The sequence below is a fragment of the Heptranchias perlo genome, chromosome 2 (assembly GCF_035084215.1).
Source record: "Heptranchias perlo isolate sHepPer1 chromosome 2, sHepPer1.hap1, whole genome shotgun sequence".
Lineage (NCBI taxonomy): Eukaryota > Metazoa > Chordata > Chondrichthyes > Hexanchiformes > Hexanchidae > Heptranchias > Heptranchias perlo.
Genome location: NC_090326.1, coordinates 101963155 through 101982082, shown reverse-complemented (window position 1 = coordinate 101982082; position 18928 = coordinate 101963155). Strand labels below are relative to the sequence as shown.

Here is an 18928-nt window from a genome sequence, read left to right as displayed (position 1 = left end):
ATTCATCCTCATTACTGAAAAAAATGCATAATTGTACAATTACTATTATTCTAGCTAGTGACTGCAAAGTTCAAATGTGAGGGTAGGTTTCACATTTTTCTCCAAATGTCATACCTCCAGCATCACCACACAGATCTGTTTTACACATTGAATGATGGCATCTGGTGTGCCAGAAATAGTAACTGCACGTTCAGTGGAGTTTGGAAGCATATCACCTGCTACCTGCACCTGGGCCCCTGTGGTCTATAAACAGAGAATAATAAAAGCATATTTATACCCTTCTACAGATACAGTAGAAAGAAACTGAATGACAACTTGAATCCACTGATAAAAAATATGCAAGAATTCTTTCTTAAACATTTGTAATGACTGAATTTGTAATGACTCAGCACTTAACACTTTCAACAACACTAAACAATTAATATATCTTGAAGCACCTTTTCTCCAGAATGATTCTGAATATGTACCTATAAAAGTTAAACATATTCCATTCCATGAAAGACATGTTTCTACACTTATCTCTGTAACATTTAGCACAATGCCTTGAACAAGTATTTGCACAGAAATATTATAGAACCATTATCACAATATTCTATAGGAGATCCAATAAAGCATGACAATATTCTTTTAGACTTGGGAACAAATTCCTCAAGGCTGTACATGTCAAAGTCAAATCTTGTAGGATTTTAAGTATACCTTGGGTATAGTGCAATAGAGCTCTATGGAATAAATTTAAAATCCTCAATGGATTTTGTATAATAAGAAATATAACCAGATCCATGGTCCACAAAACTGAACAACAATAGTGAGAATTTAATATAAGAATGCAACATGGCATTTAATATACAAAGGTGAAAATTAACTATAACTTTCGTATCTATACATTGTATCACACATTGACCTGACTATACTCTTTTAGTGGCATCAATGAATGGGTTTATACTCTTTTAACTGCAGACATGAATAGCATTGATGCTTAAAGATGGCTAGGTGTATGTGGAATTCTAAAGGAAGACATGATTTGTTTATGATTTTGCAATATACTTTGTAGGATACCCAAGAGTTTATATAGACTGAACACAATGTCCAGCATTGGTACAGAAGAGGGCATTGTCTACCATAAGTCAATATAATTTCTTTTAAAAGCCAAAAAAGTTAGATGGACTAACTGGTACAGTTGGTTAGCATACTCTTCTTTCAGCTCTAGGATTTGAGTTAAATCCAGCTTAGATGATGGGTTGAAATTCTCTTCCTTCCACTGGTTGAATTAAGTTTGGGAGTCTTAGCTCAGTTTTTTAATGGGAGCAAGCACACAGCATAAAACTGCTTACTATTCTGCACTAATTGCTACTAAATTGGCAAGATAGCTATGGAGAGGGGGAGGGGAGATTTCCCTATGCGCTTGGTGAAACAAAATTGTAAACCCATTCTTCACAAACTGGCTTTTCTGAGTTTGAGGTTAAGGAATATTTTGGGGAAAATTTCTCTGTGCAAGCAAGATGTAGCAAGATCAGAAATATATTTAAGATTCCACCACACCTACTGCAGACGGAAAATGTTTCTCCATTGTTGAGACAAAGTAAAGGGAACTTTACTCCGTATCTGGTTATGCTATACCTATCCTTGGAGCATTTATTGCTGTCACTGGGTACGAAATGTGGAAAATTGTTACATTCCCAGCACTGAAATGATCATGTTTGCTAGCACAAAATTCGCAACAGTAAAAACAAATTAAAAGGTGTAAGAAATTTTCTACACAGCAACCTGAAAACATTCATTTAGATTTTACAATATACAGATTTTTTAAAACATTATAATGCCATTATATTCTCCCAAGGGTAATCACAACAGTGAGGGCATTTCCTGTTACCATTAATACATAAATATAAAGGCCAATTTTCTGAATCTGTACTGCTAGCAGTGAACTTTACTCAGTGGCAGTGCATCTTGGAAAATGTGGGAAGTGCACCCACGATTTCCTGTTATGTGCAGCCGATATGTGGGAAAGGTTTCCTGATAGCAGCACAAACCTGAAAAATTACTCCGATAATATTTTCAGCTTAGATAACGGATGAGGCAGTCATCTATAAATCTTATGGGCCGGATTTTCCTGTGAAAATAACGACGAGGCTAACAGGGCTCACCGTTATTTCTGTGCAAATGGTAGAGCAAATTCCGGCGACCGTACATGCACAGTTAAACACGGAAATCCCGAAGTTGCTTAACCAGATGCGATCTGGGTGTCCTCGTACATGAAACACAAAAGTCAACATACAGGTGCAGCAGGTAATCCGGAAGGCAAATGGAATATTGGCTTTTATTTCTAGGGGGATGGAGTATAAAAGCAGGGAAGTCATGCTATAACTGTACAGAGTGCTGGTGAGACCACACCTGGAGTACTGTGTACAGTTCTGGTGCCCTTATTTAAGGATGGACATACTTGCATTGGAGGCAGTTCAGAGAAGGTTCATTAGGTTGATTCCAGGTATGGAAGGATTGTCTTATGAGGAAAGATTGAACAGGTTGGAGTTTAGAAGAATGAGAGGAGATCTTATTGAAACATACAAGATTCTGAGGGGACTTGATAGGGTAGATGCTGAGAGGGTATTACCCCTCATGGGGGAATCTAAAACTAGGGGAAATAGTCTCAGAATAAGGGGTTGCCTGTTTAAGATGGAAATGAGGAGAAATTTCTTCTCCCAGAGGGTCGTGAATCTTTGGAATTCTTTACCCCAAAAAGCTGTGAAGGCTGAGTCATTGAATACATTTAAGGCTGAGTTGGACAAATTTTTGATCAGCAAGGGAGTCAAAGGATATGGGGAAAGGGCAGGAAAGTGGAGTTAAGGTAAAAATCAGATCAGCCATGATCACACTAAATGGCAGATCAGGCTCGAGGGGCCGAATGGCCTACTCCTGCTCCTATCTCTTATGGTCTTATGGTCTTATGGACCCTCCTCCGTAAGCTGCGTGAGAATGACATCTTGCCATTTGGCCCTCCATTCAAATGAATGTGAACGATGTGAAGTTGCTGCACTGACCTGATGGATACAAACTAATATTGCAAAAGAAAAGGTACTTTGGTTACTTTGAGAAAAGAGACCCCTTGAGTAATGAGCATTATGTGTCATTCTTATCTCATGTGCATAAGATGGGTAAAGAGAGTTATCCAGTTTGGTGGGAGTGCGAGATGCTTTGGGCAAACATAATGTCCTTGATAATTGGAGATAACTAATCATATAGGAGGCATGATGTCAGGTGTTGTGTGTCATCTGGAATTTAAGGAAGTAAAGGCATGGCAGATTCATGAGACAGGGCGGATGATTGATGGGAGGCCGAATATAGTGCTAATGTGCCTAAAAACATATATAAGATGAGGATGAGTATTTGTTAGAATGTTTTCAGAGCGAGGCTGGACCGCTCAACTGATCTCAAGGACCTTCGAGGGGTGCACCTCGGAGCCTTATGTGGTGTTAAGCTTTGCCATGTTTAATTGTACACTTGTACATTAATATTTTTGCTACTTATTCTTAATAAAGCTATTATACTTTGGAACAAAATGCCTCAGAGCCTTTTTGATTAAAGACTGAACCATAAAATAGATAACTCACAGCCCCTCTCTCCCTGTTGAGGTAAATGTTGACCACCTTCTCTCCTTATTCTTTCTGCACACCTCTCTCTTGTCCTCTGCTGCCCCTCTCCCCTTCCCTGCCACTCTCTCACACACAACCCACCAACTTCAGCTCATCACTCAAGTTCTGACTTTGTGACAGACAGGAATTGAGTGGCAAAGGTGAGTAAAGTACACAAACTGTGTGTTCCTGAAATTGCTCTGAAAAACTGGAGCATCTTCATAATGGCACTATCAAGGCCATTTTTTAAACAGTTTGCTCTTTCCGGAGACTGAACTATGTAGCAATGGAGGAAGTCTTGGTAATCGCATTTTTTGGGGGTACTTTATTTTAGATTTCCAAATCTTAACACCTTAAAATCTAAAATCTTAACCTTGTCTGGCCAGAAGTACAGTCCAAATTAAATACCTGCTTCTTGGCCCTCTAATTCTCCTTTCCCTCCCTCTGGGGAAGCACCTGGTCTCCATAAAAGGGAATCTAAAAGTCTTCTATAGGCATATAAGTAGTAAATGGCTAGCAAGAGGAGGGATGAGGCCGATTAGGGACCAAAATGGAGATCTACGCAGAGGGCATGACTGAGGTACTAAATGAGTACTTTGCATCTGTCTTTACCACGGAAGAAGATACTGCCAAAGTCACAGTAAGAGGGGAGATAGTTGAGATACTGGATGGGGTGAAAATTGATAAAGATGACGTACTAGAAAGGCTGGCTATGGTTAAAGTAGATAAGTCATCCGGTCCAGATGGGATACATCCTAGGTTACTGAAGAAAGTAAGGGTAGAAATTGCAGAGGTGCTGGTCATAATCTTCCAATCCTCCTTAGGCACAGGGGTGGTGACAGAGGACTGGAGAATTGCAAATGTTTCACCCTTGTTCATAAAAGGGTGTAAGGATAAACCCAGCAACTACAGACCAGTCAGTTTAAACTCAGTGGTGGGGAAGCTTTTCAGAAACGATAATCTGGGACAAAATTAAAAGTCACTTGGACAGTGTGGATTAATAAAGGAAAGCCAGCACAGATTTGTTAAAGACAAATCATGTTTAATTAACTTGACTGAGTTTTGTGATGAGGTAACAGAGAGGGTTGATGAGGGCAATGCGGCTGATATTGTATACGTGGACTTTCAAAAGGCATTTGATAAAGTGCCACATAATAGGCTTGTCAGCAAAATTGAAGCCCTTGGAATAAAAGGGACAGTGGCAGAATGGATACGAATTTGGCTAAATGACAGGAAACAGAGAGTAGTGGTGAACGTTGTTTTTCGGGCTGGAGGGAGGTGTACAGTGATGTTCCCCAGGGGTCGATACTAGGACCACTGCTTTCTTTGATATATATTAATAACTTGGACTTGGGTGTACAGGCTACAATTTCTAAATTTGCAGATGACACAAAACTTGGAAGTGTAGTAAACAGTGAGAAAGATAGCAATAGACTTCAAGAGGACATAGACAGGCTGGTGGAATGGGCGGACACATGGCAGATGAAATTTAATGCAGAGAAGTGCAAAGTGATACATTTTGGTAGGAAGAATGAGGAAAGGCAATATAAACTAAATGGTACAATTCTAAAGGGGGTGCAGGAACAGAGAGACCTGGGGGCATAAATGCACAAATCTTTGAAGGTGGCAGGACAGGTTGAGAAAGTGGTTAAAAAAGCATACGGGATCCTGGGGTTTTATAAATAGAGGCATGGGGTACAAAAGCAAGGAAATTATGTTGAACCTTTATAAAACACTGGTTCGGCCACAACTGGAGTATTGTGTCCAATTCTGGCCACCACACTTTAGGAAGGATGCAAAGGAGTTAGAGAGGGTGCAGAAAAGATTCACTAGAATGGTTCCAGGGAAAAGGGACTTCAGTTACATGGATAGACTGGAAAAGCTGGGGTTGTTCTCCTTAGAGCACAGAAGGCTGAGAAGAGATTTGATAGAAGTGTTCAAAATCATGAAGGATTTAGATAAAGTAAATAAAGAGAAACTGTTTCCATTGGCGGAAGGGTCGAGAACCAGAGGATACAGATTTAAGGTGATTGGGAAAGAACCATAAGGCAACGTGAGGAAAAACTTTTTTACACAGCGAGTAGTTATGATCTGGAATGCACTGCCTGAAAGGGTGGTGGATGCAGATTCAATCGTGGCTTTCAAAAAGGGGATTGGATAAATATTTGAAGGGAAAAAATTTGCAGGGCTACGGAGAAAGAGCGGGAGAATGGGACTAACTGGATTGCTCTTATAAAGAGCCGGCACAGGCTCGATGGACCGAATGGCCTCCTTCTGCGTTGTTATGATTCTATGATTCATTCTACTGCAGCACAATTGAGACTGGGAAATCAGTGTGAGGGGGATGAACCCATGCCCGGTGGAACAATGAACTGAATCGCCAATGTCCTGGGCCACCGTGCTGGGTAATATATTCCCAGTCATTCTTCAAGCTCCTATTCCAATAGGAACAAGAATTTTCTTTTTGGGATTTGGATTTCTTTTGGACTGAAAGTGAAAATCAGATTACTGCATATGGATTGGCCCTGTCTCAGATGAATCTTATTAATAAACATACTGCACTTAGCTCGTAATGTCGGCAGGGAAATATTACTAGTCCAGTCATAATTTTTGAAGAAAACAAAAGACTTTGTAAAATTCCATCATGTTTAGAAGAGTTGGTTGTAGAGATATTTCTAGATTCCTGGGATATTTTTCCAGTCAGGTTTTCACTTACATTTTGATTTGTATACAATACATTACATTCACAAGTATCAACATCAAACCTAATAAACTCTACAAGAAAACCTTTGTAAATCAACTTTGTAACCTGCTGGTGTACCCCAGTCCATATTTTCGGAACTTATCACATTTTTTTAAAATACATTTTTTTTACAATAATCTAACCTCACTCAACCAGGGGCGTGAGACCCTCTTATAGAATTCATTATACATTTAAAATATAATAAACATTTCTACTGGGTATTTTAGAATGTTTGACCATGATATCCATCAGAATATTTTGGTAATGGTATTTAATAATGTCATTCTTTATCAAATTGAAATGAATCCTATGCATTGTTATTATAAAGAATAAAGATTGACAGGGTTTAATTTACTATCAGTTACTGTAGATTGCACTCTGATCATTCAGATATTATTATGTGCATAATATTTAGTCACTTTTCCCACTTATATTGAGAATGGGATATACAAAAATTATTCAGATTAAATATTAAATTCTAGTTTCTAATGAGGGTTACCTCACGGATTTCTTTGATCTTTGAACCTCCTTTCCCTATGAGAGAGCCACATTGGCTTGCAGGAACAACTAGACGTAATGTCACAGGTGGTTTACTTGTCACTGTACTGTTTGTCATTGAAGCATTTATATCCTGTAATAACAACGTCAGTAAGAATTAGTCTTGGATTTGTCACTCCATTTAAAACTTTGATCCTCTACTCAGAATATCTGGGATTACAGCAAATACAGTAGCCATAAAGGAGGACAGGCATGAAGTTCATTGTGGATTCCATAGAAAATGAATACTTGCAAAATCTCGAACAGATGGCCAAGAGATGAATGCATGTTGAAAAATAACAGTATGTTGCAAAGACAGGGCTCTTCAGATGATTACAATACACTGCATGATGATAAATATGGGTACAATTATTTCAGTAATGTCAACCTCATATTCCAATAGTTCCCAAATGAGTGGTATTATGTATGAGGAGCAATTCATCTTTTACTGTGTTTCATCTGAAAAAAAATCTTTATAAAAACTCCACAGACATAGTTAAGGAGCTTTAAAGTCAGTTTTTATTGCCAATTTAAAAACCTGTGTATTTTTGGGTGTTTTTCAGTTTTTCATATTTAACATCAAAAAGAAATCAGGAGGAAAAAAAGACCTTAAAAAAGCTGGGTAAATTTGGAGAAAATTAATAAAATTCAGTTTTTATTGTGAACTTCACCAAGCCTCAGGAAAACAAGCAAGAGACTAACAAGGCAGAGTTAAGTTAAATGACAACCAATAATTATTTACACAGTTCACAATCACTACTTTTATAGATCTCAATGGCAGCTCCAATAAAATACTAATGTAATATAAGTTTCCACCATCATAGAATACTGTCAAGCTCCTTTAGCTATAAAATATATTTATGGCATTGGCGAATGGAATGTGTGCTACAAAATGTTGACTGCTTAAATTAATGTTTAAAGTAGCATATCACCATCATAGCATTGTGAATCATAAATATTTTTAAACTCAGTCTGAAATATGATGGTTGCAGCTAAAATTTAATTTTGTAGTATGTGTTATGAATGGTTTTATTGCAAATAATTGTATGCAGTGTGTCTATTTTGTTAATAAAATGGCTGTAGACATTATCAAGGCTCTTCGGTGCGCATCCTGACATTATTTGTGCACATCTGTAGAACTGATTCTTGGTAAGCAAACAATGGCAAATTTTGAGGGTCTTTTTCTCAAATTCAGGAGGGAATCAGTTTTTACCAATTCACCACACAAAGAATCTGCAAATTTGTCAGTGGAAATGAGTAAAAACTGATATTAAGGATTCCTAGTTATAGTGCGGAGACCATTGAACACAGCTTTTTAAAACACATACTTTTGAAAGGATCTTGTGCACTTTTACATTTTTTCTCTCCTCCTCTCCTAAGGATAGTGACCAATGATAGATTACAGCTCTATGGGTGCTGGAGACCCCCAGTACCTCACCCAAGTGGCCATTCTTCATTTCAGAGCCCAGACAGCAGGCTATGCACCCTGGGGGAGGTATCACAGTCTGCTGTGCTATCTTCACCTGATGCTGACATGCACATGCTTTGCATGAAGGGCAAAGAAACGTGATCAGGAGGTGGATCCTTTACTGATTTTTCCCTTCTCTAGCCCTGAAGAACTCAGGCCAGTTCTAACACCCCCGCCCCCATCCCCTCCCGTCACTCTGAACTCAGCTAATTCAGCACAGAGCAGGAATTATACCGAAGACTTTTCTGCCTTATAGCTCCATACCATATTGAGTAGTGCATTCATCCACTGAGCTTTTAGGATTTTTTTTGTTCTGCCTATTTCTAGTACAAATCTAGTCGACAGTTTAACTGATTAAATTCATATTTAAAGTTCAAATATGAATGTTCACTCACCTCTTCAAATTTGTGTGCTATCATCGAAAAGGCCTTGAAAATGGCATCTGTTGGGCCGGTTATTGTTACAATGCGCTCTGGACAGGACCCTTCTGAAATGTTGATTCTTGCACTACTCTATGAAACAGAATAGCTCATTGTCTGAATACCACGAGAAATATGAATCAACCTTTGTTTCACTAAAGAAAAACAAGCCACAACTTACCTCCTCCCTCATCTTTTTTACAGTCTCTCCTTTCTGTAAAAGAAACATAAACGTTCTTAGTGACTGTAACTTTCTTTAGACACGTTGAAAACTGGATGATGGGGAATTAAAAATAACTGCACTAACCTTTCCAATAATGCTTCCAACTTCCTGTAGAACAACAGGAAAAAAATCTGTTATAGCTCAAATTACCAGCTTTCCTTAAGTAAATGAATTCTCTAAATTAAAATAAATACTTGTAATTTTTTATAGAACAAACTTGTTTTTAATTGTTATTCTGATTAAGGTGAGGATGTTATTGTTGGAGGGTATTAGCATTAATTACTCCTGAGCTCGGTCCAGCAGGATTACACGCAGAGATCCTGATATATTGTGGCCTGTTACAGTGAGATTTCCAATTTACGAGTACTTTTGTGCTATGGGCCTATGACAACTGGGAACATGGTTATAGCCAGTAAGCAAGAACGGACACTTCCCATCAGACAGGGCTACATTTGAATCCAGATCCCACAGATGAAAGTTTAGTGTCTAACCCAATGCATCATTTAGTATGAAGTATTACCTTAAATAGTACTATATTGTCCAAAAATGATCCTAATTGAATACATTTACTTCTTTGCCTGGGTGTTAATGGGTACAGCAACACTGGCAAACTTTGCATACTGGAGCTTCTGACCATTTGTACAACAGACACAAAAGCCTGGATTTTCCTCTGAGGAGTGATCACCTCCAGACATATGGGGCACGATTTTAACTTTGAAGTCCGGGTGAGTTGGGAGCAGGGGGGCAAACAAAATCGGGCATTTCTGGAGCGGGAAGGAATCCCGGCTCCAACCCGCCGAAAAATGCGCATGACCCTGACCCATCTGGGTGCGCGTGCCATTCCCGAACCCAGAAGTCCCACCAGCAATTAAAGCCGGCTGGACGATATTTAAACCAACAATTTAGTACTTAAAGTACTTGAAATCTGCCTTAATGTAATTAATCACGCTGGCAAGCGATTTCAACGCTGCCTCAACACGTTTCCCGTGGTCACACCGTTGGAAACTCGGCGGGTTGCAGCCGGCAGCCATTTGGACATTCAAATCCCTGTTTGACAGATGGGGATAAAAGGTGAGTTATTGCAGCCGGGCACTCAGTTAGAACATAAGAACATAAGAAATAGGAGCAGGAGTAGGCCAATCGGCCCCTCGAGCCTGCTCCGCCATTCAATAAGATCATGGCTGATCTGATCCTAACCTCAAATCTAAATTCATGTCCAATTTCCTGCCCGCTCCCCGTAACCCCTAATTCCCTTTACTTCTAGGAAACTGTCTATTTCTGTTTTAAATTTATTTAATGATGTAGCTTCCACAGCTTCCTGGGGCAGCAAATTCCACAGTCCTACTACCTTCTGAGTGAAGAAGTTTCTCCTCATCTCTGTTTTGAAAGAGCAGCCCCTTATTCTAAGATTATGCCCCCTCGTTCTAGTTTCACCCATCCTTGGGAACATCCTTACCGCATCCACCTGATCAAGCCCCTTCACAATCTTATATGTTTCAATAAGATCGCCTCTTATTCTTCTGAACTCCAATGAGTAGAGTCCCAATCTACTCAACCTCTCCTCATATGTCCATCCCCTCATCCCCGGGATTAACCGAGTGAACCTTCTTTGTACTGCCTCGAGAGCAAGTATGTCTTTTCTTAAGTATGGACACCAATACTGTATGCAGTATTCCAGGTGCGGTCTCACCAATACCTTATATAACTGCAGCAATACCTCCCTGTTTTTATATTCTATCCCCCGAGCAATAAAAGCCAACATTCCGTTGGCCTTCTTGATCACCTGCTGCACCTGCAAACTAACTTTTTGATCTTCTTGCACTAGGAGCCCCAGATCCCTTTGTACTGCAGTACTTTCCAGTTTCTCGCCATTAAGATAATAACTTGCTCTCTGATTTTTACTGCCAAAGTGCATAACCTCACATTTTCCAATATTGTATTGCATCTGCCAAATCTCCGCCCACTCACCCAGCCTGTCTATATCAAACTTTTGGCTGGGAGATCTTTGTGTTTAGACTGAAAATTCTTGGTTTCCACACAGAATTCTTCTGTTTACCCATATTTACCTAATTTTTGGAACCCCTCAAACTGACACCATCAGGATGGGGGGTGCAATGGCTGCATTCACCAGTACATCCGAGGAGAAGGAACATCACCAGCCTCGCCAGGCACCGCGTGCACTTCTGCTCCACCACACAGAGGTGCGCCACAGGCACCTGCACAAGAGCAGAGAGGGCAACATCAGAGAGACCAAAGTTGCAGGAGGCACTACCCTCGTGAGAGGGTCTACAGACCAAGGCTGAGCTTCCTGGACCTCTCTGAGGAGCAGTGCCTATAGAGGCTGCGAGTGAGTCGCCAGATGGTCACAGACATCTGCAGCCTCCTTCATGCCAAGCTACTCCTGGCTGGGCCTGGTGGCATTGTATTGCCCGTCGCATTTAAAATGACCATTTCCCTCAACTTCTTTGCCTCCGGATCATTCCAGGGCACTACCGGTGACATCGCCGAGGTCTCTCAGTCGTCTGCCCACATGTGCATAAGACAGGTCACCAATGGTTTGTTTTGCAGGGTGTCCCAATACGTCAACTTCCCCATGAACAACCTCAGTCAGACAGAGAGGGCAGTGGGTTTCCACCCTCTGGCTGGCTTCCCACGGGTACAGGGTGCAATCGATTGCACGCATATAGCAATCCGAGCACCTCCACACGAGCCAGGACTGTTCATCAACAGAAAGGGATATCATTCCATCAACGCTCAGCTCGTTTGTGACCACAGGAAAAGATTTCTTCACAGGTGCCCAAGATTCCCTGGCAGCTGCCATCATTCATTCAATCTGAGGGAATCCAACATCCCACCCCTCTTCCACATACCAAACACCCTTAAGGGCTGGCTCCTCGGAGACAGGGGCTACCCTCTGCAAACATGGCTCATGACACCTCTGAGGAACCCCATCAGCGAGGAACAGTGTCGGTACAATGACAGTCACATCGCCACCAGGTCTATAATTGAACATGCAATAGGACTGCTGAAGATGCGATTTCAGTGTCTGGATCAGTATGGGTATGCACCATTGAGAGTGGGTCGAATTATAGTCGTCTAACAGACGACTATAATTCGACCCACTCTCAATGGTGCATACCCATACTGATCCAGAATGGCGCAACAGAGAGGGTTACCGGTTGATGAGGCCCCATGCCCTCATCCAGCATCCGCATCTGCCATCCACATTGAGGAGGAGCAGGAGGAGGAACCCATCGGCAGAGCAGTGGCTCACTTGGCTGCTCGTGAGGCCAGGGAGTCACTAATATTTGAACGATTCTCATAAAGAGATCACAAAGTGAGAATAGTCCAGTCTTCACACCACCTTGAAAGAGCAGCGCCAACACCAGGCCCACCCCCCCACCACAAAAAACAGTCCTACAACTACACATACACATGAATGGGTGGCATCAAGTCTCGCCATTCATGATGAAGCACATGAAAGGGTGCTATCACAAAAGGCAGTGAAGAATGGGCAAGATGTAGCAGTAGTGGTGAGAAGTATAACATTTATTGTGAATTTAACAAAAAACAAATATAAATGAAAAACATAACATTCTGTCAAACACCCTTGTGCATACCCTTCATGATCACAAATCCTTAGCCTTCCTCTTCCTACTACTTCTACGTGGTGCATCCCCTATGGCTGCAGCAGAGGTAGTGGCAGGTTGCTCAAGTTCATGCCCTGACTGCTTAGATGCTTTCGGCCTACGCCCTCTGGGTTTTGAAGCCTGTGAGGGCCCCTCCAAAGACTGCTCCACCCGCACCTGTGCAGGGGCAGACTCAGCCACCCGGAGAGGAGGCAGCATTGTAGGTACTGGTTAAGAGGAGGGCAACGGATGAGGTGTGGGGATGCTTTGAGTGGAGTCCCCACTTCCATGTCCTCTTTTGCTATTATCCCTCTCCTGGACCAGGCCCACATCACTCCTACCACCCTGCTGGACAACAGTTTGGAGGACATGTGTGATGCCTTGTATGCCCAGTTGTAAAGTTTCTGTCTGCCTGTTTAAGACGGCAGAATGTTGTTCACCCTGACTCTGAACGGTCGTTGTCAGGGCCTGAATGGATTCATTTGTGAGCAGTGCTTGAAGCTCAATGGAGGCTAGCCTTCTCTCCATCGCAGACATTCCCTCACCTACCTGTGCCACTATTCCGCTAATGCAGGAGATGGACTCCTCCATCCTCTCCGCTACTGTGGAGAGTGCACGTAGCACCTGTTCCAGTACCTCGCAAATGTGCTGCTGCCCCTCAATCATTCTCCTCTTAAAGGATGGCCCCCGGGGTTCAGCATCTGCGTCCAGCTGAGAAGAGCCTGGAGAAGAGTGCTCCCACCGACGGGGACTCTCCACAGCTGCCCCTGCCACTAGTGTCTGCTCGTGCTCGCTTGTGTGTGGTGACTCACCAGGTGCCAACCCAACTAACTCACTACTAGGACCCACCAAGGTATGAGTATCTGCACTGATGGATGGCTCACTAAAATGTGACGGTGCTCCTCTGAAGAAGTGCCCTCTCCCGTCACTTCGGTCGTTGAAGGGTCTGGAATAGAGCAGAAGGCAATATTAAGCATCATCACAGATGTGCCATGTTGCGATGAGCATACTGAGGTGTTCAACATGCCAATCGTTCTTAACATCAATTCATTTGTGTGTGATGAATGTTAAATTTGTGTCACCAGACATTTGTGGGGTGCCAGTCTTGGCGTCCCTGACGGACAGGCACTCGAGGGTACGGCTTATCTCCAGGGCCTCCTCCTCTGCCTCTGTGAGGACCACTATTTGTTGTGGCCCCCCTCCAGTCCTCGTCTTCTCGGGTGCATCTCCTACAAGGGGAGAAAGTACAGACGTGTGAGTGAGTGAGGGTGAAGTGGTCAGCCGATGAATGCATTGCTTTGGGTGAGGCTGACCGTGAAAGAGATGCACCAGAGGGTGAGTATTAAACAGAGACACCACATTGGATCAGGACTGGGGTGAGTGGTAGTGGTGGGTTCACAAATGGGGGTGGGGGTGAGGAAGTGCTCATGAAGTGAAAGTAAGTTGAGGATGAGCCTTAAGTGGGTGTGAGGAGTGAAGTGACGGAGTCTTGGCAGTGCAGAATGAGTTGGGGTCGGGGTGGGGGGGGCGGTGATGTGGAACACGGAATGCAGGAGAATCAGTAAGTGTACTCACTTTAGGTCATTGAAACACTTCCTGCACTGGACCCAAGTGTGGCAGGTGTTTCTCCTGCTGGTGACCTCCTCTGCCACCTCGAGCCAGGCCTTCCTGGTGGCAGAGGTAGGGTGCTCCCAATTGTCGGCCAGGTAAAATAGTTCCCTCCTCCTCCTCACCCCGGCCAGCAACACCTCAAGTGAGGCATCACTGAATCTTGGAGCTGGCTTGCCCCTCTGCTGCTCCATTCTGCGTGCTTGCTCCTTTCTTCAGCAAAACCCATTGGTGCAATGACCCTTTAAGTACAGACATTCCAGCTGACAGCAGGTCATGTGGTTGCGCAGTCCACCCGCTGTGCAGGTTTCGGACGGCAAACCTGGAAACAACATTAAGGGGTACCAATTAAGTCACGATCACGTGGGGTCGGTAAGATTTTATTATTCGGGTTTGCTGCATGCCCATTGACCACTCCCCCCCCGCCCACCACTGCCATCCCGTCGCCTTATTAAAATTGTGCCCATTATTGGATGGGGCTTCTGTCCACTTGAACCCACTGGTGTCCCAACTGTATTTTCCAGAGTTGGTTTAGTTAAAATATTGTGGGTGAACTGAGCGATTGAAAATGCCTCTTATTGGGAGCTCGCCTATTTGGCGGTGGGAAATAGCAAACTGCTGCAAGATTTAAATGCCTGCAGCATCCAGGCATCATAAGACTTTTGCTGCAAACCAGGAAATTGGCTGTTTGAACACTGTCAGGCACGTCTGCTGCAAAGCACAAAGCCCTCTTCTTCACATATTGTGATGGGAAGTGCTCTTGCAGAAGGTCGTGGAGAAGACAGAGATACAGGCAATGGACCTGAAGTAAAAAGCAGCAGTGAGGTGGAAGGAGGTTGCCAAGGTAGTCAGTACCAAATCTAGTATTTGACACATGGCCACTGAATGCTGCAAAAAAGTTTAATAATCGTACCAGGCCAGGCAAGGTAAGAGAAGCCAGCCACATCTTCCAAGAATGCACTATAGTAAGCAGTCCTGAATTGCCACTGGGTTCTTCTGAACTCTTGCTGTAACTTTGGTGGGAGATCAGTGGAACTCCTGGAGAAATGGCATAAATGGCTGTAAATGGCCTTTCTCTGGGAGTTCCGCTGATCTCCTGCCAGAGAATCCCTGTCGCAATTCCATCTTAGACTGTTTGCCACTTACAACTAGTTCCCATTCAAACTGTTAAAGTGCTTGAAGAGCTTACCATAATTTGCTATGAGGTTTGCAGGGCTACGGAGAAGAGCGGAGGAGTGGGACTAACTGGATTGTTCTTACAAAGAGCCAGCATGGGCTCGATGGGCTGAATTGCCTAGAACATAAGAAATAGGAGCAGGAGTAGGCCATATAGCCCCTTGAGCCTGCTCCACCATTCAATCAGATCATGGGTGATTTTCGACCTCACTCCACTTTCTTGCCCGATCCCCGATCCTTCTGTGTTGTAACCATTCTATGATTCTAGGTAACACAATGAACTCCAACATTTACCTTCAGGTGTTCCTTTACTCGCATCTTTACATACAATTCTCCTATTTAAAGCCTTGGAATGTTTACAGCACAGGAAAAGGCAATTTGACCCATTGCATATATGCAAGCTCTTTGCGAATGTAATGCAAAGCTAATCTCACTGCCCTGCCCTCTCCTCATAGCCCTGTATCTTCCTCTGCTTGAAATGTTTATCCACTTTTCCCTTAGTGATAGAATGGTCTCTTACATCGGAAGAAGGGGCCCAGGATTTTCAACCCCTTAACTCCATGCATTGGTACCTTGGAGAAATGGTTTGAGTTAGCCAAGGGATATAAAAAAAACATACACACACACACACATTTTGGCAATTTTTTCTTACATTTAAGTGGAAACGGCATATCTAAACCAACAGGCATCTTCCTTAAAATATAGATAATAAATAAAATAAATACTTATTTTTAATTCAAATATTTGGAACTACTACTGATGGATTACCAATGGACAATGCCATGGAGTGGAAGGAGGTATGTAGATTTGATCCCCCACTCTATTGAGTTCCCAAACTCAGTTGCATTGTTGCGAAGAAGTGGCAAGCAATGGCAAAGCACCTCCTGTCAATGACAGGAGGGGTGTAGGAGGCAGAAAAAAAATCAGGTGAGGAGACTACAATGAGCCAATTTTATGCCTTTTGCCTACTGGCTCATAACTATATAGGCGCTAGTCTGGGAGCACAATCACCCTTTGCTGTCTCTTTCCAGGGTAGGGAATCCTCTTTCTGTTAGCAAGGGCACAAAAAAAACATTAGTATCACTCCAGTTTTGTGTCATCAACAGGCTGGGGTTCTTTTCTCTAGAAGAGAGAAGGCTGGGGGTGACATGATATAGGTCTTCAAGATAATGAAAGGATTTGCCATAGAGAAAATGTTTTCACTTGTGGGGGAGTCCAAAACTAGAGGTCATAAATATAAGATAATCACTAATAAATCCAATATGGAATTCAGGAGAAACTTCTTTACCCAAAGAGTGGTAAGAATGTGGAACTTGCTATCGCAAGGAGTAATTGAGATGAATAATATAGATGCACTTAAGGGAAAGCTAGGTAAGCACATGAAGGAGAAAGGAATAGAAAGATATGTTGATAGGGTTAGATAAAGAGGGGTGGGAGGAAGCTCGTCGGGAGCGTAAATGGTGGCATCGACCAATTGGGACGAACGGCCTGTTTCTGTGATGTAGACTCTATGGGCTCAATTTTGAAATGGTGGCGGGTTGGCAGCGGGGGTGGGGGGGGGGGGGGTGGGTGTTGGTGAAAGTGCTCGTGGCAAACCTAAATAAAGAAAGCTTACTGTTTCTGATGGGATCGCAATGTAATTGATGGTGATTAAAGTTCTTTCCGGGTTTTGAGCCCAGCAGCCCCTGATTGACAGGCTGGCTGCCTACAGGAGCTGCAACACCGAGGGTGGGGGGAGAGAAAGAGAGAGCAAGATGTCATCCGGTGCTAGGATGGAAGATCGGTGGGGGGGGGGGGGGGGGAAAGTGGAAGATCGGGGTACATGGGGGGGAGAGGGGAAGATCAGGGGGACATCGGTGGGGGGGAAAGAGGGGGAGATCGGGGGACATCGGTGGGGGGGAAAGAGGGGGAGATCGGGGGACATCGGTGGGGGGGAAAGAGGGGGAGATCGGGGGGACATCGGTGGGGGGGAAGAGGGGGAGATCGGAGAGGGAGGCATCAGACATCAGAGCAGGGTGGAAAGGTAGGTTGATTTTGTGATTTAACTTTGTGCAATGGTTTGTTATTTAATTTAATTCATTTCTTTTTCCCTGATCCGGCCCTTCACGCCTGCTTTGTGAATCAGAAGCTGTGGGAAAGCTGCCCAGGTAAGTTAAAAATCATTCTAACTACCTAATATGTCACAAGTAAAGTGCCTTAAGTACCTCAATGAGGTACTTTTGGTTCTTTAACTATCATCCCGCTGGCTTTAACTGCCGGCCGGACGTCCGGATTCGGGACACCCGCGCTCACACAGGTGTATCTGTGGGAAACTCGGAAATCGTCAGGTTGGAGCCAACTTCCAAACCCGCTCTGCATTTCTGCAATTTTCGCATCCCCCCCGCCCCCAACTCACCCGCAATTTAAGTTTAAAATTGAGCCCAATGTAACTATGTCACTGCTTGTAATTAAACAAGCTGTAGTCTAATACTTGAAGGGAAAAATTTTGCAGTTATGGGGATAGAGCAGGGGAGTGGGACTAACTGGATTGCTCTTACAAAGAGCTAGCATGGGCTCGATGGGCCAAATAACCTCCTTCTGTGTCAGGATTTGTGAAAGGTAGGTCGCGCCTGACAAATCTGATTGAATTTTTAGAAGAGGTGACTAAAGTAGTGGCCAGGGGAATGTCAATGGATGTTATTTATATGGACTTCCAGAAGGCATGTGATAAGGTCCCACATAAGAGACTGTTAGCTAAGATAGAAGCCCATGGAATCGAGGGAAAAGTACGGACTTGGTTAGGAAGTTGGCTGAGCGAAAGGCGACAGAGAGTAGGGATAATGGGTAGGTACTCACATTGGCAGGATGTGACTAGTGGAGTCCTGCAGGGATCTGTCTTGGGGCCTCAATTATTCACAATATTTATTAACGACTTAGATGAAGGCATAGAAAGTCTCATATCTAAGTTTGCCGATGACACAAAGATTGGTGGCATTGTAAGCAGTGTAGATGAAAACATAAAATTACAAAGCGATATTGATAGATTAGGTGAATGGGCAAAACTGTGGCAAATGGAATTCAATGTAGACAAATGTGAGGTCATCCACTTTGGACCAAAAAAGGATAGAACAGGGTACTTTCTAAATGGTAAAAAGTTAAAAACAGTGGATATCCAAAGGGACTTAGGAGTTCATGTACATAGATCATTGAAGTGTCATGAACAGGTGCAGAAAATAATCAATAAGGTTAATGGAATGCTGGCCTTTATAACTAGAGGACTAGAGTACAAGGGGGCAGAAGTTATGCTGCAGCTATACAAAACCCTGGTTAGACCGCACCTGGAGTACTGTGAGCAGTTCTGGGCACCGCACCTTCGGAAGGACATATTGGCCTTGGAGGGAGTGCAGCATAGGTTTACTTGAATGATACCCGGACTTCAAGGGTTAAGTTACAAAGAGCGATCACACAAATTGGGGTTGTATTCTCTGGAGTTTAGAAGGTTAATGGGCGATCTGAT

The 18928-nt window shown here is 43.1% G+C and overlaps 1 protein-coding gene across 3 annotated transcripts in view; it reads right to left on the bottom strand.

Annotated features, from left to right (window-relative positions):
• zgc:110045 (uncharacterized protein LOC664755 homolog) overlaps positions 1 to 18928 on the bottom strand; it is a 141173-nt gene that overhangs the window by 24991 nt on the left and 97254 nt on the right. For all 3 annotated transcript variants that reach the window (XM_068005190.1, XM_068005172.1, XM_068005180.1), the window contains exons 3-7: positions 9104 to 9127; positions 8978 to 9010; positions 8773 to 8889; positions 6872 to 7003; positions 115 to 243 (exon numbers count right to left, since the gene is read on the bottom strand). In XM_068005190.1, the coding sequence (XP_067861291.1) occupies positions 115 to 243; positions 6872 to 7003; positions 8773 to 8889; positions 8978 to 9010; positions 9104 to 9127 (435 nt within the window). The remainder of the gene's footprint in view (positions 1 to 114; positions 244 to 6871; positions 7004 to 8772; positions 8890 to 8977; positions 9011 to 9103; positions 9128 to 18928) is intronic.